The 22,827-nt window shown below is 43.1% G+C and overlaps 1 protein-coding gene across 1 annotated transcript in view; it reads left to right on the plus strand.

Annotated features, from left to right (window-relative positions):
- LOC140198796 (glucose-6-phosphate exchanger SLC37A1-like) overlaps positions 1-22,827 on the plus strand; it is a 148,950-nt gene continuing 126,123 nt past the window's right edge. Inside the window, exons 1-3 of the mRNA XM_072259832.1 lie at positions 1-88; positions 6,570-6,787; positions 9,627-9,708. Of these exons, the coding sequence (XP_072115933.1) occupies positions 6,732-6,787; positions 9,627-9,708 (138 nt within the window). The 5' untranslated portion in view covers positions 1-88; positions 6,570-6,731. The remainder of the gene's footprint in view (positions 89-6,569; positions 6,788-9,626; positions 9,709-22,827) is intronic.

Genomic DNA, 22,827 nt, shown 5'->3' on the forward strand with positions numbered 1-22,827 from the left:
TGCTGCGGCGGCGGTTGCTGCACCTGTTGCCACCCGGAAGTGCTGGTTGTCAGGTGAAGGAGCGGGATACCGGGATCGGCGGGCGTCGGTGAGTGCAGGCTGGTGTCGGGGCGGTGGTGACAGCGGTCTGGGGGGGAGGGTACCGGGGCTGTCTCTGTCCCGGGATGGGTGCCGAGTTGACTTCTACCTCGGGTCGGTCCCTAGTGTCCCCGGGCGGGTCACTCTCCCCGGGAGCAGGGCCCCTGCACCGGTGACTGCTCTTTCACACCGCTTGTAGTCGACGTGTATGGGAAGCAGAGTGGGGCAGCCGGTGTAAAGGTAGAGAACCGGGAGGAAGGATCCGCACTGGAAAGGGGCCAAATTGCAGTCAGTTGGATGCCGTGAAATATTTTTGTTCTTCATTTCCCCGTCCTCCTTCCTCTTCTCTAATTTCCCACTCCGGCCTCTTACCTCTTCTTCTCACCTGCCTATCACCTCCCCTGGTGCCCTGCCTTCCCTTTCTCCCATGGTCCACTCTCCTCTCCTACTAGACTCCTCCTCCTCCTCCAGCCCTTTGCCTTTTCCACCCATCACCTCCCAGCTTCTCACTTCATCCCCTCCCTCTTCACCCACCTGGCTTCACCTGTCATCTTCCAGCTTGTCCTCCTTCCCCTCCCCTCCTTATTCTGGCATCTTCCCCCTTCCTTTCCAGTCCTGATGATGGGTCTCGGCCTGAGACATCAACTGTTTATTCATTTCCATAGATGCTGCCTGACCAGCTGAGTCTCTCCAGCATTTTGTCTGCCTCTATTTGAATGCTAGCAGGATCAGAACGGGGGTTGATGAACTGTTAGAGCAGTACAGCGCAGTACAGGCCCTTCAGCCCATGATGTTCTGTTGACCATTTAACCTACTCTAAGATCAATCTAACTCTCTGACATAGCTCTCCATGTACTGTTTCTTCTCTGTTCTACGTGGAGGAATATGACTGTGTCCTAGGAAGTAGCTTTGCTGTTATTCAGGTAGTAATTTAAATCCTCCCAGGATGGAGTATACGTGAGAGGCAGCATTGGGAAGCATTTTGAATGTTCACAAGGGATGCTGAAACTGATTTGAGATCAATATGGAAAATAGAAAGGTATAGCAGAGTACAAGCCCTTTGTCCCACGATGTCCCAGCCTTTTAACCCGCTCTAAGATTGATGGAGTGCTTAGCTCCTGTACTTTCTTTCATGTGCCTATCTAAGAATCTGGCATGGCCATGACAGCAGGCTGGGAAAGGTATAGGCATGAAGAAGTGACACAACATATTGATGAAGGTGGGCAGATTGGATAAAGCTGCAGGAAATTGTAAATTCAGTCAGCTCCATCGTGGGCACCCCCCCTCCCCAGCATCCAGGACATCTTCAAAAGGTGATGCCTCTGAAAGATGGCATCTGTCATTAAGGACCCCCATCACCCAGGTCATGCCTTGTTCTCATTGTTACCATCAGGGTACAGGAGCCCAAAGACACACAGTAAGTGATTCAGGAACAGCTTCTTCCCCTCTGCCAACAGATTTCTGAACGATCTATGAATCCTTCCTTTGTATTTTTTCTGTTTTTTACTGCTTATTTACTTTACTTTTTAAACATATGTTTATTGTAATTTATAGTCTTTTTATTATGTACTGCAATATACTGCTGTCACATAACAAATTTCATGACATATGCCAGTGATTTTGACTCTGATTCTGATGTGGTATATTTTAATAAGACATTTGACAGGATTCTAAGATTCCTCATTCAGAAAGTCAGGAGGCATGTATTTATTGGGAATTTCGGCTGTGTGGATTCAGAATTGTCTTGCCCTCAAAAGGCAGTGGGTGGTATTCTGCCTGGAGATCGGCAACCAGTGATCTGTTCTAGGACCTTGCTTTTTGTGATTTTTATAAATGACTTGGATGAGGAACTGGTAGGGTGCCTCCTTCCCGTTGGCGGCAGTGAGAAGAGAGCACGGCCTAGATGGTGGGGTTCCCTGATGATGGATTGATGCTTTCTCATAGCAGTGCTCTTTGTAGATGTGCCCAGCGGTGGGGATGGCTTTGCCTGTGATAGATTGGGCTGTATCCACTACTTTCTGTAGTCTTTGGGCATTGGTGTTTCCGTACCAGAGTGTGATCAACCAGCCAGGATACTCTGCACTGTGCATCTATAGAAGTTAGAAGATGTGTATTGAAACTTACTGTTCAGCGGCTGCTGTATTGTACAAAGATATAAAATCAGTTCAAGTTCAGTTTATCGTCTTTCACGTGTATACTGCCAAACAAAATAACGTTTCTCGAGATCAAGGTACACAACACAGTACATATAACACACACACAACACAGAAGTTAATATTACCACAATAAATTAACAAATAATGAGGTGCATTTACAACACAAGTTACAAAGTAAACAGTAGAATGCTACTGGCGCTTCATACGTGAGGAGACCTGGGTGGTGGCAGGGAGTTCAGCCCTCTGACGGCCTGGGGAAGAATCCTCATTCTACAGTACCTCCTGCCTGATGGTAGGGGGTCAAAGAGATGTTTGGATGAATGGAAGTGATCACTGACTGTGCTGAGGGCCCAGCGTATGCAATGCTCTGATAAATATCTCTGATGGGTGGAAGAGAGACTCTGATGATCCGTGCGATCTGTGCGGTCACTGTAAATGACTAATTGGTCAGCCTTACTGCTTTGAGTCTGGTGGTGCTGATGTGGATGCTACGCAGCCTCCTCTCTGATGGGACAAACAGTCCATGAGCAGGGTCGTGCCCTGCTCTTCTCATTCAGTTAATCAAATTGCCAAGTGTTGGTCTCTGCTGAGTTAACAGAATAACAACTACAACAGGAGCCCAGTCTGAATTGGAATTAGACTCTGGATCTTGTTCTCAGGAGAATCAGTTTAGTTTCCTGATTCCTGTTGTTTTTTTTTAATATAATTTTTATTGAGTTTTCAAGCTTGATTACATGGAATAATAATATCTACCCTCCCCCCTCCCCTTAGCCCTTCCCCCCGATATATACCCCTACCTAAAAGAAAAAGGAAAAAAAAAGAAAGAAAGAAAGACTGCCTGGATATTGGAAGGTCTCCACATGCTCCATGGGATTCGAAATAAATTTAGTATATTTATTTGTTACTTTTCCCAAAGGCCCAACATCTTTATCATCGGAGCACCTAGATATGCCAACCTATCTTTTGTAAATAAGGGCACCAAATATTCAAAAATGTATCATATTTATCTCTTAAATTATAAGTAATTTTTTCAAGTGGAATACGGCTAAAAATTCCATTATACGTGCTGGATGTGCCTTGTGCTGTGCATGGCATTATACATACCTTGCATACTTAGATACGAATCTGATTTCCAAGTATTTTTATAAATTCTTTCTGCTATTTATTCAATTTAAGTTTCGGTTTTATCCCTTCAATGTCATCTAATAAAAATAATACAGGGTTATGTGGAAGTTGAGTTCCGGTAATTTGTTCCAATAAAACTCTTAAATTTATCCAAAAAGGTTGAATTTTGGAACAGGACCAAGTAGAATGTAAAAAAGTACCAGTTTCAAAACATTGATCAGATAAGTTTGAATTTAATCTATTTATTTTTTTGCGATGTAATATATAATTTGCAACATTCCTGTTGTTATTGATTAATCCCGTGGTATAACCATTGGGAAATCTATGTGGAGTTTATTATCACATGCACAGGTGCAATGAAAAATTACTTACTGCAGCAGCACAGGTACAGAGTATCAGATAAGCAGCAACTCAAGGAAAAATCAATTAACCATAAATTATACACAATTTTTACAAGGAAGAGCACATTTATAACAATAAAATAATGTATTTTAGTGCAAAGTGATTAGTTCAGTTCAAGTTTAATTGTCTTTCAACCATACATGAACACCCAAATCAAAACAGCATTCCTGTGGAGCCAAGGTACGAAACACAGCAATGCCATGCACAGCACAAGGCACATCCAGCACGTATAAGATAGCAAGTGAACATGCAGTCACACAGTTTGGATGTGCGTGTGTTTTTATATATTACTGTGCAAAAGTCTCCGACACCCTAGATTTTTTTCTAGGGTCAGCATGAAGAATGCTGTTGCCTAGCTCAATGACTCTATGACTAATAAGTTAAATGTGTGGAAAAAGTTGTTTGAAGCTGCAGACCAGTGTCCTGGAGAGAAGTTGGAATATTCTATTGGACTTTAGATATCTGAGTGGCTGGGTGGAGATACATCTCTACCAAAGGAGATACACAGTGCTCATTCCCTCCGTTAGCCTGCAGGTCATTCTTGGGCAAGGTGTAGCACCTGCTTAGCCCCCGATCAGGGTCACGTGAAGCCGTGGCAGCAGGTGGTGGACAGTTGTACGACCAGCTGGTTCATATCACAAGTCCTGGTTATGTGACCACTGACGCCAGGCAGACAATTTCTGTAGAGTATTGGTAATGGCTGGAGTCACCCATCTTGTAAAGACACTGCCCAGAAGAAGGCAATGGCGAACCACTTCTGTAGAAAAATTTGCCAAGAACAATCCTGGTCAAAGACCATGATCGCCCACGTTGTACGACACGGCACGTGATGATGATGATCCGTGTGTCAGTAGAAAAGAACAAATTTTAGATTTCCAAACATTCATTTTCCAAAAAATTAAATGTTACAGAGAAATATTTGTATTTCATTAAAGGAAGTAACATTAAGCAATAGATGACTTTTTAGATATCTAGCCCAGCGTATGATTAAACAAAGGTAACAAACAGGTGCTAATGATCAATGATGTAATGAGTTTAATGAACTAAACTGAAACAGAAACGGGTGTAAAAGGAACCAAACTTGGTAAAGGACAACTAAACTAAAAGGTGAGAGAGTGGCAGATATGACAGTTTTACCCTTAAATCATCAATTCTTACTCCATGGCAAGAGTGAGCATAGCAGCAAGACACGGGTTGGTCAGCCTGCATCAGCAAGGTCTCTCCCAAGCAGAAATTTTGCTGTAGACAGGAGTTTCAAGATGCGCTGTCCAAGCTCTTCAGGAGAAGCTCAAAGAGGCAGTGGATCAGATACACAGTGGTCAGCCATGGAAACTGAGTGCAGCAGAGGAGAGATACATTAAACTGATGTCCCTTCTAACTTAGAAGAATTCCAGCACTGCCATCAGGTCTGAACTGACTGAAGCCACTGGAACACAACTACACCCTTCTATAATCTGGAGAAGTCTTGTCAGAAGTGGTCTTCATGGAATAGTTGCTGCCAAAAAGCAAACAAAGCCTAGTGACTCGCCTACAGACAAAACCACAACGACTGGGGTGCTGAACAATGGCAGCAAGTGCTCTGGACTGATGAGATAAAACTTAAAATTTCTGGCTCAAGCAGGAGGCAGTTTATCCACAGAAGAGCTGGAGAATGCGACATAGATGAGTCTGCAGCCAATGGTGAAGTGTGGTGGAGGTTCCTTTCGGGTTTGAGGCTGCATTTCTGCAAATGGATTTGGTGATCTGGTCAGAATTAATAGACTCCTCAATGCTGAGAAGTTCAAGCAGATTCCCATCTATCACACATACCATCAGGGAGATGTCTGATTGGTCCCAACTTAATTCTGCAGCAGGACAATGACCACAAACTCATGACCAAGGTCATAAAGAACTACCTTCACTGAAGAGAAGAACAAGGAGTTCTGCAATAAATAGTGTGGCCTCCACAGAGCCATGATCTCAACATCATCAAGGCTGTCTGGGATTACCTGCAGAGACAGAAGCAAAAGGGACAGCCAAAGTCTGCAGAAGAACTATGGCAAGTTCTCCAAGAAGCTTGGAACAACTTGCCAGCAGAATTTCTTATAAAACTGCATGACAGTATACTGAAGAGAATTGATGCAGTTTTAAAGGGCCAATGTTGATTTAACTTCGTTTTTTTTACTGTCTACTGCTCTTTATAGTAATCTTTTGATATTCAGAAAATTTTCATTTCATTATTTTTGAAAGCACCTTCACTTTACAGAATTTTTAAAAATCTCTCAAACTTTTGTACAGTACTCTGTGTGAATTTATTTGTATGTATATGTGTTTGTGTGTACTGTATATGTGTGTGTGTATGTGTGTATATATATATATGTGATCTTGATGGCAGATGTTGCTTTCTTGAGGCAGCACTTTCTGTAGATATTACCAATGATCGGAGGGTCAGAGGGATGGGCCTGTGATGTATAAGAATTAGTTCAAGTTAGGTTATGGAATTGCCATAGGTAATTATCTTGATAAGACGTTACCAGACACGTATCGAAAGAATGTTAATTGGAGGGAATGGTTGTGGATATTGTCAACAGAACTGAATAGCCGTGGCGTGGGTGGTGAAAGATGCAACAGATAATAGAGAACTTGGGGTTACGTATGTACAGAATGTATTACATATGTAAATATGCCTGTGACGTTGTTGACAGTGATATTAGGGAAGAGATAACCATTTCAATGCAGAACTCACTACTGACAATAACTGTCATCCATTTCAGCAAGTGTTTTTAATAATTTGATTGTTAATCATAATAATCTCTTTATCTATTCTAGTTTTATGGAGAAGACCTGTCAGAGGAAGAGAAGGATGAAATCTTTCAGCACCAGGCCTTTGTGCAGATAGACCAAAATCCTTGAAACCAACACCACCTGCTTTAAACGCAACAAAGTGAATTCTTGGACCCTTGTCGGGGTTTAGGTAACGGGCAGCAATCAATGGCCTCGGTTCCTTTAGGGATTTACTTTCTAACTTCGTTTACTCGTGACCAATGGTGAGTGAAACAGAACATGTTGTGAAATTTGTTGTTTGGCGGCAGCAGTACAGTCTTCTTAAGCCCATTGCCCTCACTGGGGCACGGGCTGCCGACGGCGGCTCACCAGAGTCCTCTGTCCTGGGCCAGTCTTTTAGATTGCTCCCAGGTGCAGCCCATCGACGATCCTTCCACTCCCAGGGATGAGGTCTTTGGGGCTTCTGTTGGCATTTCTGTAGCGGCAGGTTTTTACGGGATGGGTTCGCTTGTCCTATGTCGAACCCTCTTCTTTTCACAGCCAGACTTGGCACTGTTCATGGTAGAGTTTAGCAGTACAATGCAATACATAAAATATACTATATAAATTACATTAAGAAATGTATTTAAAAAATTATAAGTAGTACAAAAGGAGAGCAAAAGTAGTGAAGAAAAGTAGTGTTCAATGTCCATTCAGAAATCTGATGGTGGAGGGGAAGCAGCTGTTTCTAAAACATTTAGTGCGGTTATAAGGAAACTATTTTCTTTTCCAATGCCAACCTTAATTGGAATTTATCTGTTCTTGCCTTTTACATCATTGTGTACATATCCTGTTTGGAGTGCCAACTAAGTGCAATAAAAAGCCACTTCTATCTCATCATCATTTTGGTAAACATACACACCTAAAATAGTAACAATGAACAGTTGAGTAAGCAGAGTTGGCACATTTCAGAATTGTGGTTTTGAAAATAGCCTGGATGTTTTTTGGGTAAAATTTATACCATCGTGAAATGCTGGTGTGTGAAGAAGAGCTCTTTTCTTGGTTATAGTCTGTCTGTCTGATACTTACTGTAAATGTTACCAGTCTTGTACTTCACCCTTTGCATAGTTCCTTGTCTGAGGGGCTGAATGAGTTTATCTTGTTTCCGTATCTGAGGGGTAGTTGCAGCTAGATTCTGTCATTTATGATGCACACGGCTCACTAATAAACAATACCTGAGCAAGGTACTCACTGCTGGATGGTCCTCTCTGTGCAGGTGAGGAAGGCTTAAACCACATTAGCTCCCTCAGAATTCTGTGGCATATAATGCCCAGAATGTGAATAGGGAAGAATGTACAGCATCAAGGCAGAGACTATTTTCTAATTGGGGAGTAAATTCAGAAATCAGGGATGCAAAGAGAGTCCTTGTCCTCTAAAGGTTAAATTGCTGGTTGAGTCAGTAGTGGGGAAGGCATATGCAATGTTAGCATTCATTTTGAGAGGATTAGAATATAAAAAACAAGGATGTAATGCTGAGGCATAGCCCAGAACACACTAGGAGTATTGTGAGCAGTTTTGGTCCCCTTTTTTAAGAAAGGATATGCTGACATTGGAGAGGGTTCATAAGAAAATGATTTTGGGATTGAAAGGCTTGCCATATGAGGAGCATTTGATGATTCCGGGCTTCTACTCACTGGAATAATTTTAGCCGTTTTCGTCCAGGGAAACAGTCTCTGGAGGAGATCCAGAGAAACACCACAAATTGCTGGAGGAACTCAGCAGGTCAGGCAGCATCTATGGGAAAAAGTACAGATGACAATTTGGCCTGAAACCCTTTGGCAGGAGGGTCCTGCGAAAGGGCTTGGGCCGGAAACGTCGACTGTACTTTTTTCCCATAGATACTGCCTGACCTGAGTTCCTCCAGCAATTTGTGTGTGTTTCTCTGGATCTCCTCCAGAGACTGTTTCCCTGGACGAAAATGGCTAAAATTTTAAGATGATTTGAGGGAAGTATGGAGGTGATGTAAGTATATTTTACACAGTCAGTAGTGGATGCATGGAACGCTCTGCCGGGGTGGTGGTGGAGGCAGATACATTAGGGGCATTTATGAGACTATAAGATAGGCACATGGGTGATAAAAATGGAGGGTTATATGGGAGGGAAGGAGTGGATTGAGGTTCGGATAGGGTATAAGTTGGGCCAAAGGGCCTACTATGCTGTACCGGTCTGTGTTTATCAGGTCTGAAAGATAGATGGGAGATAATGAGTACAAAAAGGTGTGGGGAGAATAGATTTACTTTGAACTTTGAACCTTAAACTTATTGTTCAAATGCCCGAGTCCGTATGTGTACAGGTGTAATGAAAAACTTACTTGCAGCAGCATCACAGGCTCAGAGCATCAGATAAGCAGTATTCACTTGAAAACCATGCATCAAAGAATTTATACACATCTTTTACAAGAAAGAGCACAATTAGATCAAAAGTAAAGCGTAGTTTAGTGAAAACTTCACTACTGTACCACCGTGTTTCCATTCACCAGGACTGAACATTGTCACATCTCTCTTTTAATCATGTTACCCCTTTAATAGTCTGTCCTTTTCATGAGTTGTACTAGCTTATCCTCATCTTTAGTTTTTGAACCTGATTTTGATTGTTCGTTCCTGTGAGATGTTTTGGACTATCTCACTGTCACAATTGTGTGCTGCATGTGTCGAGTTGCTCTCAACTGTTCCTACCGTTGGGAAGGAGGGAGAGAGGCCTTGGGCCCCATACCAGCAGGTTCAGGAACAGCTATTACCCCTCAACCACCAGGCTTCTGAACCAGAGGAGATAACTTCACTCACTTCAACCCTGAACTGATTCCCAACTTATGGACTGGCTTTCAAGGACTCTACAACTCGTTGTCAGTACTGTTTGTTTTGTTTTATTATATTTGTACAGCTTGTCTTCTGATTGCTTGTTTGTAGTTCTCAATTCATTCTATTGTATTTCTTCGTTCTTCTGTGAATGCACACAAGAAAATGAATCTCAGGGTTGTTTATGGTGACAATAAATTATTATTTATTATACTTTGATAATTTTACTCTGACTTTTGAAGTTTGGTCTTGTAATTATATTTTCCAGCTACAGAACATTCACACTAGTTCTGACCTTCCTGCTGTACACAGCCTACCATCTGTCCCGGAAGCCAATCAGCATCGTCAAGGTGAGGGCTTGTTTTGTTTTGAGGTGTGGTCAGCCTGTAGGGTACAGCAACACCATTCAAGTTAGGGTATCCAACTCATTATTCTCTGCAACCTCTGTCATCCTCAAAGGGATCCTACCACCAAACTTCCCCCCACTCTCCGCTCTCTGCAGGGATCTCTCCCTCCGTGATCCCCTTGTCCATTTGTCCCTCCCTACTAATCACCCTCCCGACACGTATCCCTGCCATTGGCCTCCTTCACCTCCATTCAGGCCCCAAACAGTCCTTCCAGGTGAAGTAACCAATCTAGTGGGGTCATAAAAACATAGAAAACCTACAGCACAGTACAGGCCCTTCAGCCCACAAAGTTGTGCCGAACATGTCCCTACCTTAGAAATTACTAGGCTTGCCCATAGCCCTCTATTTTTCTAAGCTCCATGTACCTATCCAAAAGTCTCTTAAAAGACCCTATCGTATCTGCCTCCACCACCGTTGCCGGCAGCCCATTCCATGCACTCACCACTCTCTGCGTAAAAAAACTTACCACTGACATCTCCTCTGTACCTACTCCCCAGCACTTTAATCCTGTGTCCTCTTGTGGCAACCATTTCAGCCCTGGGAAAAAGCCTCTGGCTATCCACACGATCAATGCCTCGGATCATCTTATACACCTCTATCAGGTCACCTCTCATCCTCCGTTGCTCCAAGGAGAAAAAGCTGAGTTCACTCAACCTATTCTCATGAGGGTCGTCTATTGATCCTGATGCAGATTCTTCTACAATAAGATCCGTCGTAAATTGGAGGACAGCTTCATCAGGCACCTCCGCTCCATCCACCTAAAGTGGAACTTCTTGGTGCCAAACATTTCAATTCCAATTCCTACATGTCGCCTGGGTAGCCTCCAACCTTGATGGCACGATTATCAATTTCTCCTTTCGACTTTAAAAAAAACTTCCCTCCCCCCTCCTCACTTGTTCTATTCCCCACTCTAGTCTTTTATCTCTTCTCACTTGCCTATCACCTCTCCTGGGTCCCCTCCTACTCTCCTTTCTCCTACAGCCCTCTCTCCTCTCCTATCAGATTCCTTCCCCTCCAGTCCTTCATCTTTCCCACCCACCTGGCTTGACCTGTCACCTTCTAGATATTCTCCTTCCATCCCCTCACCTTTTTATTCTGTGAACATCCCCCTTCCTTACCAGTTCTGATGAAGGGTCTTGGCCAGTCTTGTTTCAAGAAATCTCTGGCTATTTGCCATCAACATATAACCTGTAACACAAGAGGTCCCAACACACGAGACCACTGCTACACTGTGGTAAGGAGTGCCTACTGTTCCGTGCCCAGACTGCACTTTGGGAAATCTGTTCACTTGGCTGCCCTTCTACCTGCATACAAGCAGAGGCTAAAGAGATGAGGACAATGAAGAGTCGGTTGTGGGAGGCTACGGGATTGTCTTGAGTTGGTGGACTGGACCATGTTTAAGGACTCATCTGTGAATCTGAATCAGTACTCCATGGTTGTCACAAACTTTATATATAAAAAAAAGTCGTAGGTGAGTGTGTCCGCCAGAATTATTCAGAGTCTTACCCGACCAGAAGCCCTGAATGGACCGGCAGATCTGTAATCTGCTAAGAACCGAATCAGAGGCATGACAACCAAGTAAGATACAAGAGGTCTAGGTGCAATCTCTGGAAAGCCATCTCACAGTAACAACAACAGCCTCTCACTCAATGTTAGCAAACTCAAGGAGCTGATTATTAATTCTGGGGGGAGGAAACCAGAGCTTCATGAGGCAGTCCTCATCGGGGGATCAGAGGTGGAGAGAGGTTGGCAACTTTAAATTCCTAGGTGTTATTATTTTGGAGGACCAGCACATAAGTGCAATTATGAAGAAAACATGGTAGCACCTCTACTTCCAGAGGAGTTTGCAGAGATTTCAGTATGACATCTAAAACTTTGATGAACTTCTATAGAAGTGTGGTGATGAGTTTTTTGACTGGCTGCAGCAGCCTGGTATGAAAACACCAATGTATTTGAATGGAAAATCCTGCAAAAGGTAGTGGATATAGCCCAGTCCATCACAGGTAAAGCCTTCCCAACCATTGAGCACATCTACATGGAGTGCTATCACAGGAAAGAAGCAGCCATCATCATGGCCACCCAGGTCATGGTCTCTTCTCACTGCCGCCATCAGGAAGAAGGTTTGGGAACCTCCAGGTTCAGGAACAGTTATTACCCTTCAACCATCAGGCTAATGGGGATAACTTCACTCAACTTTCCTCTCCTCCATCACTGAATTACTCCTACAAACTATGGACTCTCTTTCAAGCACTCTTCATCTCATGTTCTTGATATTTATCGCTTATTTATTTATCATTATTATTTTTCTCTTTTTGTTATTCTTGTATTTTGTACCTTGGTTGTTTGTTGCCCTGTAGGGTGTGGTCTTTCATCGACTCTGTTGTGGTTTTGGACTTACTGTGTATGCCCACAAGAAAACATATCTCAGAGCTCGGTGTGGTGGCATATACAAATTGACTTTGAACTTTGAGGAGATGGGATGTTTTGTTGAAGTTGTATAAGGTGTAAGTGAGGCCAAATTTGGAGTATTGTGTGCCGTTCTGGTTGCCTATTTACAATACAATATGGGCAAGCCCATTCTGAATTCTCACAGCCAAGTTTCCTTGGATCATAAAAGGAAAAACGATAACAGAACGCAGAATGAAGTGTTGTAGTTACAGAGAAAGTGCAGTGTAGGCAGACACTGGTGCAAGGCCATAACAGAGTCAATTGTGAGATGAAAGATCCATTTTATTATACTAGGGCATCGTTCAATAATCTTAAAATGTCGGGTAGAAGCTGAGCTTGAGCCTGGAGGTACATGCTTTTAGGCTTTTGCATTTTCTCCCCTAAGGGAGAGGTGAGAAGAGGGAATGTCTGGGGTGGGTGGCATCTTTCATGATCGCTGTCCACAACTCTCTGCAGTTTCTTGCAGTCAGTTGCTGTACCAACCTGTAATGATCTGCTTCAGATGCTTTCTGTGGTCCATCAATAAAAAAATCCTGCCCTTCTTTAAAACTGTTTGTTTTGTTTCTCCCATTCCTCACTTCAGACTTGGAGTTTCCTTTTGGAAGCTCAGGGAAATTTTTGAAATGGTTCTGTCATGGACAAAGAATGAAATGGTTGGAGGAAAAGTTGTAATAAGTTGAGGTCCCATTATTAGGTCAAGGCTCTGCACAGAAGGGAAAGGCAGGTCTACAAGCTGGTCTTGAAACAGCCGTCTTGAAAATCAATACTTGCAAACCTCTAACAGGAAAGCCTACATAATTTTCCTGAAATGTTTCTGGCAATCCAAGGTAAGGAAATGTTCAGTTGGGTGATTTGCGCATAAGGAAGTGCGTAAATTAATCTTGCTGAAAATTGAGTCAGTGGTGAGGAAGGCAAATGCAATGTTAGCATTCATTTCGAGAGGACAAGAGAAAGATGTAATGCTGAGACTTTATAAGGCATTGGTCACACCGCACTTGGAGTATATGAGCAGTTTTGGACTCTTTATCTAAGAAAGGATGTGCTGGCCTTGTAGAGGGTCCAGAGCAGATTTATGAGAATGATTCTGGGAATGAAAGAGTTAGCATAGAGGAGTGTTTGATGGTCTGGGCCTGTACTCCTTGCAATTTAGAAGAATCAAGGTGGATCTTATTGAAACCTAACGAATATTGAAAGGTCCAGACAGTGAATGTATAGAGGATGTTCCTTATAGTGGGGGAGTCTTGGACTTGAGGACGCAGCTGCAGAATTGAAGAACATCCCTTTAGAACAGAGATGAGGAAAAATTTCCTTGGCCAGGAGGTGGTGAATCAGTAGAATTCATTGTTAAAGAGAGCTGTGGAGGTCAAGTCATTGGGTATATTTAAAGTGGAGGTTGATTAATTGGTTCTTGATTAGTTCTTGATTAATCAGGGCGTCAAAGGAGAATGGGATTGAGAGGGATAGTAAAACAGTCATGATGGAATGGTTGAGCAGACTCGATGGGCCAAATGGCCTGATTCTGCATCTTGGTCTGATGATCTCTGGTCTAAAATGTGCAAAAGCTCTCACCTCTATGTACTCAATATCTGTGTGACATTCCCATGTTGGTTCATGAGCGATATAAACAAAAATCATTGAGCCATGTAAAATGTTGGAAAGGCAGGTGGCCATGAACTCAGTCCAATGTTATCTCAGAGCTGGCTTGTAAGGTGTACCTTAAACGAGGGGGGTCTGGGGGTGAAGAAGTTTAGGACTAGAATCCCGGAGTATTGGACTTCATAGATATGGCAGCAAATAAAACGGGATGAACAGGAGGCTAGAATTGCATTAGGCTAGATATTTCGGAGACCATGAGGCATGGTAGCAGAATGAGGCTATTCAGTCCATTGAGTTTACTCCAGCATTCCATCATGGCTGATTTATTATCCCTCTCAACCCCATTCTATTGCCATTTCCCTGTAACCTTTAACACCTTTACTAATCAAGAACCTAAAAATCTCCACTTTAAATATACTCAATGACTTTGCCTCCACAGTCTTCTGTGGCAATAAATTCCACTTATTCACCACCCTTTGGCTAAAGAAATTCCTCCTCATCGCTGTTCTAATTGGACATCCCTCTATTCTGAGGCTGTGTCCTCCGGTCCTAGGCTCTTCTACTATAGGAAACTTCCTCTCCACATCCACTCCATCTCTAGGCCTTTCAATATTTGATAGGTTTCAGTGAGATCCTCCATCATTCTTCTAATCTCCAGTGAGCACAGGCCCAGAGCCATCAAACACTCCTCATACATTAACTCTTTAATTGCTGGGATCATTCTCGTGACCCTCCTCTGAACCCTCTCCAATGCCAGCACATCTTTTCTTAGATAACATTTTTAAGGTAACTCACAGAGGGTTGTTGAGAGTAACGTGGTGATATGCTGGGTTCCACACTTTTTTGGGACAAGAATTGGGATTCCATAGATCAGTACAAGAGACCCAACAGCTCTTAATTCCTGCAACATACACAAAATGTTTTAGGAACTCAACAGGCCAAGCAGCATCTACGGAAAAGAGTACAGTTGATGTTTCGGGCCGAGATCCTTTGGCAGAACTTATCAGCCTTACTAGAATGCTCTCCCTGATCTCACCATCCCCCATATCGTCCTTCGTGGTGTACACTGATGTGTAGTAATTGTTTGGCAGCTTGCCCATTTCCTCTATCTCCAGCCAAAATTCTCTCTTTTGTCTTTGAGTGGTCCAACCCTTTCCCAAGTTTCCCTCCCATTTTTAATATATGTATAAAATGCCTTGGGATACTCTGTCGTTCTAATTCACCAAGGCCTTTTCATGGCCATCTTTAGCCCTCCTGATTTCTCTGTTTAAGCTCTCTCCTGCTTTCTTTGTATTCTCCAAATTCCCTTAGTGGATTAGAGGGCAATAGTTTAAGCTTGAAGCCAGCTTGTGGAGTGACACAGTAGTGTAATGGTTAATGCAATCACTTTACAGCGCCACTGATCACCGATCAGGGTTCGATCCCCGCCACTGTCTGGAAGGAGCTTGTATGTTCTCCCCACTTCCGTGTGGTTTTCCTCCGGTTGCTCCGGTTTCCATCCACATTCCAAAGACGTATGGGTTTGGGTTAGTGAGTTGTGGACATGCTATGTAGGCGTTGGAAGCCTGACAACACTTAAGGCTACCCTCAGCCCAATCCTGTCTGATCTGACACAAATGACACATTTCACTGTATATTTTGATGTATGTGTGACAAATACAGCTAATCTTATCTCTAACTTGCAGCTGCCTAAAACTTAAATATGCTTTCTTTGCACAAGGCATTCTGCAGATGCTGGTAAACTTGAGAAACGCACACAAAAAGCTGGAGGAACTTGGCAAGTCAGGAGGCATTCCAAGAGGGGAATAAACAGTTGCCATTTCGGGTCAGCATTTTGTGTCTGCTGTATCTACTCCCTTTTTCTATTTGGTCACCACCATCGCGCAGGAAGTACAGGAGCTTTAGGTCTCACACCACCAGGTCCAGGAACAGTTACTACCCTACAATCATCAGGCTCCTGAACCAGTGAGGATAACTTCACCCACCTCAACTTTGAATTCATTCCATAACTCTTAGATTCATATTCACAGACTCCACATCTCATGTTTTCAGTTTTGTTTATTTACTTAGTTGCACAATTTACCTTTTGTCTGCACATTAGATTTTTTTGTCAGTCTTTATGTATGGTTTTTCATAAATTCTATTGTATGCCTTTATTTTCCTGTAAATGCCTGCAAGATAATCAGTCTCAGTCTCAGGGTTGTATATGGTGACATATACCTACTCTGATAATAAATTTGATTTGACTTTGAAAACTGATGCAGGGAGTGCATGCAGTTCCCTTGCAGGTTAGGTAGGGCTGTGATTTAGGTCAATGCGTGATTGTTAACTGACAGTAGTGCAAGGTATTTGAGTGTTGAAGAATGCAGTGTAAGTCTGGCTTTGCAAATGAGTCACTTTATCATGTTCTTATCAGAGCAAGCTAATCAACGCTGGCCACATCAGCAAAGGCAATGCTTTATGAATGATTTTTAAAAAACAGTCATATATGGTTTTATTTTAACTCTGCCTTGAATTCTTCTCACTTTCTGCAGATGAAAAACAATCTCTCTTTAGAGGCATATCACCAAAGCACTTAGATTTCTTTATCTCCCTTATTCTGGCACTAAGTCAATGTTCAAAGTAAATTTATTATCAAGATTGATTAATGTCATTTCCAGTACACAAGTGTAAAGGGGAATTGAAATAACTGTTATTCCAGATCCGATGCAGCCTACCCAACCGTTCAACACAGTTAAGTGAAATGCTGTCGCTGGAAAGCAGCATCCATCATCAAGGACTCCCCCCACCCAGGCCATGCTCTTCTTTTCTCACTGCTGCCATCAGGTAGAAGATACAAGAGCCTCAGGACTCACACTACCACATTCAAGACTAGTTATTCCCCCTCAAACATCAGGCTCTTGAACAGAAGGGAATAATTTCACTCACTTATCCATCCATTGAGATGTTCCCACAACTAATGATCTCACTTTAAGGACTCTTTATCTCTTTATCTCATGTTCTCATTATTTATTGCTATTTGTTTATATTTACATTTGCACAGTTTGCTGTCTTTTGCACACTGGTTGAACTTTCATTGATTCTGTTATAGTTAGTATTCTAAACCTTTGCTGAGTGTGCCCATGTGTACTTTGATCACAATAAGATACAGGACACAATAAAAAGACAGCAAATAAAAAGACATAAAGTGATGTATGGAAGTCTTAGGCACCTATATATAGCTACGATGCCCAAGACCTTTGCATTGTACTGTAGTAATTTTATCTATTGTACTGCTGCCACAAAGAAAAAACAAATTTCATGATATATGTGAGTGATGATAAACCTGACTCTGATATGGGTCTCTATTGTGGACGGAGAGTGGGAAGGGGGCAGGGAGAGGGGAATCATAGTTGGGAAAAGAGAAAAGGAATGAGGAGAGCACGGGAAGCTCCAGAGAGACGTACTGTAATGATCAATAAACCAATTGTTTGGAATCAAATGATGTTGCCTCATTTTGGAGAGGAAGGGAGAACAGCCAGATGTCTTGGTACATATTGGTACCCATGACATAGGAAGGAAAAGGAAATAGGTCCTGAAAAGAGAATTTAGAGAGCTAGGTAGAAAGCTGAGAAGCAGGATGATTTGGCAGATAAATGTGTGGCTGAGAAGTTGGTGCAGGGGGCAGGGATTCAGGTTCTTGGATCATTGGGTCTCTTCAGTGGGAGGTATGACCTGTTCAAAAGTGATGGGTTGCACCTGAACATGAGGGGGACCAATATTTTTGCAGGCAGGTTTGTTAGGGCTGTTAGAGAGGATTTAAAGTAATTTGGCAGGGGGTGGGAACTGGAGTAATAGGACACAGGATAGGACGATGGTAAAAAAGTAAAGATAGTGTGTAGTCAGACTGTCAGGAAGGGCAGGCAGGTGATGGGTCTCAGTTGCAACCAATAGGCTGAGTATCAAATCATTAGGGATGCAGAATCAGAAAGGATAGCAAATACAGTACTCAAAGCGTTGCATCTTAATGTGTGGAGTATAAGAAATAAGGTGGATGATCTTGTTGCATAGAACATAGAGCATAGAATAGTACAGCACATTACAGGCCCTTCGGCCCACAATGTTGTGCCGACCCTCAAACCCTGCCTCCTATATAACCCTCCACCTTAAATTCCTCCATATACCTGTCTAGTAGTCTCTTAAACTTCACTAGTGTATCTGCCTCCACCATTACCTCAGGCAGTGCATTCCACACACCAACCACTCTCTGAGTAAAAAACCTTCCTCTAATATCCCCCTTGAACTTCCCACCCCTTACCTTAAAGCCATGTTCTCTTTTACAGACTGCACTGTTGCACTATTACAGATTGTTGGGTACGATGTTGTGGCCATCACTGAATCGTGGCTGAAGGATGGTTGTAGTGGGAGCTGAATGTCCAAGGTTACGCATTGTAAAGGAGGGATAGGAAGGTTGGCAGAGGTGTGGCTCTACTGGTAAAGAATGGCATCAAATCAGTAGAAAGATGTGACATAGGATCAGAGGATGTTGAATCCTTGTGGGTTGAGTTAAGAAACTCCAAGGGTAAAAGGACCCTGATGGCAGTTATATACAGGCCTCCCAAAAGTGGCTGGGAGGTGGACCGTAGGTTACGACAGGAATTAGAAAAAGCGAGTCAAAAGGGCAATGTTATGATGGTCATGGGAGATTTTAACATGCATGTTGATTGGGGAAAATCAGGTTGGTAGTGGATGTCAAGAGAGTGAGTTTGTTGAATGCCTAAGAGATGGCTTTTTAGAGCAGTTTGTCATTGAGTCTACTAGGGGATCAGCTATACTGGATTGGATGTTATGCAATGAACAGAAGGTGATTAGGGAGCTTCAGGTAAAAGAACCCTTAGGAACCAGTGATCACAGTATGATTGTGTTCAACTTGAAATTTGATAGGGAGAAAGTAAGGTCTGATGTAGTAGTACTTCAGTGGAGTAAGGGAAATGACAGTGGTCTGAGAGAGGAGTTGGCCAAAGTAAATTGGAAGGAGCTGCTGGCAGGAATTTCAGCAGAGCAGCAATGGTGTGTGTTTCTGGGAAAAATGAGGAAGGTGCAAGACATGTGTATTCCCAAAATGAATATACTCAAGTGGCAAAATAGTACAGTCGTGGCTGACAAGGGAAGTCAAAGCTAATGTAAAAACAAAAGAGAGGGCTTACAACAAAGCAAAAATTAGTGGGAAGATAGAGGATTGGGAAGCTTTTAAAAACCTACAGAGAGCAAGGAAAAGAATCATTAGAAGGGAAAAGATGAAATATCAAAGTGGATAGTAAAAGCTTTTTCAAGTTGTAAAAAAAAGAGAGAGATGAAAGTGGATATAAGACTGCGAGAAAATGAGGCAGGAGAAATAATAATGGGACAAAGAGATGACAGATGAACTAAATGAGTATTTCACATCAGTCTTCACTGTGGAAGACACTAGCAGTGTGCCAAATGTTGTAGTGTGTGAAGGATGAGAATTGGGTGCAGTTACTATTACAAGGGAGAAGGTGCTCAAAAGCTGGAAGACCTAAGAGTACATATGTTACCCAGACCAGATGAACTGCACTCTAGGGCTCTGAAAGAGGTAGTGTTAGAGCTTATGGCAGCGTTAGCAATGATCTTTCAAAATCAATAGGATTCTGGCATGGTGCCAGAGGACTGGAAAATTGCAAATGTCACTCCACTCTAAGAAAGGAAGAAGGCAGCAGAAAGGACATTATAGACCAGTTAGCCTGACCTCAGTGGTTGGGAAGATGTTAGAGTCAATTGTTAAGAACGAGGTGATGGAGTACTAGGTGACACAGGACAAGATAGTACAAAGTCAGCATGGTTTCCTTCAGGGAAAATCCTGCCTTATGAACCTGTTGGAATTCTTTGAGGAGATTACAAGTAGGATAGATAAAGCGGATGCAGTGGATGTTGTATATTTGGACTTTCAGAAGGCCTTTGACAAGGTGCCACACATGAGGCTGCTTACCAAGTTAAGAGCCCGTGCTTTTACAGGAAAGTTACTAACATGATTAGAGCATTGGCTGATTGGAAGCAGGCAGCGAGTGAGAATAAAAGCAAGTTTTCTGGTTGGCTGCCAGTGACTAGTGGTGTTCCGCAGGGGTCAGTGTTGGGACTGCTTCTTTTTATGCTGCGTATCAATGATTTAGATGATGGAATAGATGGCTTTGTTGCTGAGTTTGCAGATAATATGAAGATTGGTGGAGGGGCAGGTAGTGTTGAGGAAACGGGTAGGATGCAGAAGGACTTAGATTCAGAGAAAGTGGCAAATGAAATATAATGTTGGAAAATGTATGGACATGCACTTTGATAGTAGAAATAAATGTGCAGAATATTTTCTAAAAGGGGGAAAAAATCCAAAAATCTGAGATGCATAGGGACTTTGGAGTCCTTGCGCAGAACACCCCAAAAGTTAACTTGCAGGTTGAGTTGGTGAGGAAGGCAAATGCAGTGTTAGCATTCATTTCAAGAGGTCTAGAATACAAGAGCGAGGATGTGATGCTGAGTCTGTATAAGGTACTAGTGAGGCCTCACCTTGAGTATTGTGAACAGTTTTGGGCTCCTCATCTCAGAAGAGATGTGCTGGCGTTGGAGATGGTCCAGAGGAGGTTTCACAATGATGATCCAGGACTGAAAGGGTTATCATACAAGGAATGTTTTATGGCTCTGGGTCTGTACTCACTGGAATTTAGAAGGATGAGGGGGGATCTCATTGAAACCTTTCAAATGTTGAAAGGCCGAGACAGAGTAGATGTGGAAAGGATGTTTCCCGTGGTGGGAGAGTCTAGGACAAGAGGGCACAGCCTCAGGATAGAGGGGCGTCCATTCAGAACAGAGATGCAGGGAAATCTCTTTAACCAGAGGGTGGTGAATTTGTGGAATTTGTTGCCACATGCAGTTGTGGAGGCCAGATTGTTGGATTTATTTAAGGCAGAGATTGATAGGTTCTTGATTCGACACGTTGGGCACGTGGCTAAGTGGATAAAGTGTTTATCTAGTGATCTGAAGGTCGCTAGTTCGAGCCTCAGCCGTGGAGCATGCTTGTGTCCTTGAGCAAGGCACGTAACCACACATTGCTCTAGTGTCTGTGTGAGGTGTGGTGCCCCACATAGACTTCCAATCTGAGTCTTGTAAGGCATGAAAATGCCCGACGCAGGCCCCTCATGGTCTGAGTCGACGTTCTCTCCTCTCCCTGATTGAATGCGGCATCAAAGGTTACGGGGAGAAGGTTGGGAAATGGAGTTGAGGAGGAGAAAAAAATGTATCAGCAATGATTGAATGTCAGAGCAGACTTGATGGGCCAAATGACCTAATCCTGCTCCTATGTCTAATGGTGTCTGAGGGCTGGGTGTGTCTGTACCCATACCACCCCCACTCCTTCCCCTGGCACTCCTTCTCTGCCAGTTGTCCCATACCCCTCCCATGATGCTCCACATTGATAAATACAGTATGATGCAAAAGTCTTAGGCACCCTAGCTATATATACGTATGTGCCCAAGACTTTTGCACTATACTGTATATACGTAGGTAGTTTGTATGTCCATAAGGTGACGCTAGGCACAAGATGTCACCATATGCTACCCTGAGATTCATTTTTGCGAGCATTCACAGTAGATATAAGGAGATCCTATAGAATCAATGAAAAATTATACACAAACAAAAACGGACAAACTACTAAACATGATGTGCGTTCAAAGAGGCTTTACAGACTATCAGACTGCCAGTGTTTCTGGGAAAGGATTGAGAAACTGGAGTTACAGGAGATTCTGCAGATGCTGGAAATCCAGAGCAACTCACACAGAATGCAGGAGGAACTCAGTGGGTCAGGCAGCATCTACGGATGAAAGTGGACAGTTAAAAATGATCTTTATATTTTACATGTACATTGAAGCGTGGTGAAATGTATTATTTGTGTTATCATCTTATTTTACAATTGGCCGGTGGTGTAGTAGCATCCACACTGGCCTTCAAGGCGGTTGGTCCTGGGTCCAAATCCGGCCAGCTCCTTGCACGCTTTCTAGTTGTGGTGGGCTGAGCATTGAGCTAGCAATTTGGCCTCGTAAAACAGACAAATAGGACAGAAATGGCAAGGTGGCTGCCTGAGGTGCCACAAGGCACGGGGAGGAATTCTATTCAGTTTATTTTGCAATGTGCTGGCGGAAACCCGCAAGTGTCGCCATGCTTCCAGTGCCAATATAGCGTGTCCACAACTTATTAACCTGAATGTGCAAGGAAACCGGAACACCCACAGTTAACCCACGTGGCCGTGGGGCGAACATACAATCTGCTTACCGTCAGCGGCGGGAGTAGGTTCAAGGGTCAGCACTATGTTGTGGGCTGAAGGGCCTGTACTGTGAGGACTGTTCTACGTATATCCCGCCTGAGTTGGGATGACTTCCTTCCACTCTCGTTCTGTGGCTGCTGTCCATGTGGGTCCTCCAAGTTCTTCTGCAGTTGGAGCAGGAGGTGAAAGTTAAAACTGCAGATGCTGGAAATCTGAAATATAAGCAGAAAATGCAGGAAAGATTCAGCCCATCAGGCAGCGTGTGTGGAGAGAAAAACCATCTTTGTTTCAGATCTGCTATCCTGTATCAGAACTGAGGAGGAGAGAAAAAGCAAAACAGAATCAAGTTTATTATCACTGACTGATGTAAGACCATAAGATACGGGAGCAGAATTAGGCCATTTGGCCCATTGGATTTGATCTGCTATTTCATCATGGCTAATCCATTTCCCTCTCAACCCCATTCTCCTGCCTTCGCACTGTAACACTTCATGCTCTGACCAATCGAGAAGCTATCAACCTCTAATTAACTTGGCCTCCACATTTATCTATGGCAAAGAATTCCACAGATTCACCAGCCTCTGGCTAATGAAATTTCTCTTTTAAATGGACGTCCCTCTACTCTGAGAATGTGTCATCGGTCCTAGACTCACCCTCCTCTGCACACCACTCTATTGAGGCCTTTCAATATTCGATAGGTTTCAGTGAGATTCTGC

The sequence above is a fragment of the Mobula birostris genome, chromosome 6, assembly GCF_030028105.1.
Source record: "Mobula birostris isolate sMobBir1 chromosome 6, sMobBir1.hap1, whole genome shotgun sequence".
Lineage (NCBI taxonomy): Eukaryota > Metazoa > Chordata > Chondrichthyes > Myliobatiformes > Myliobatidae > Mobula > Mobula birostris.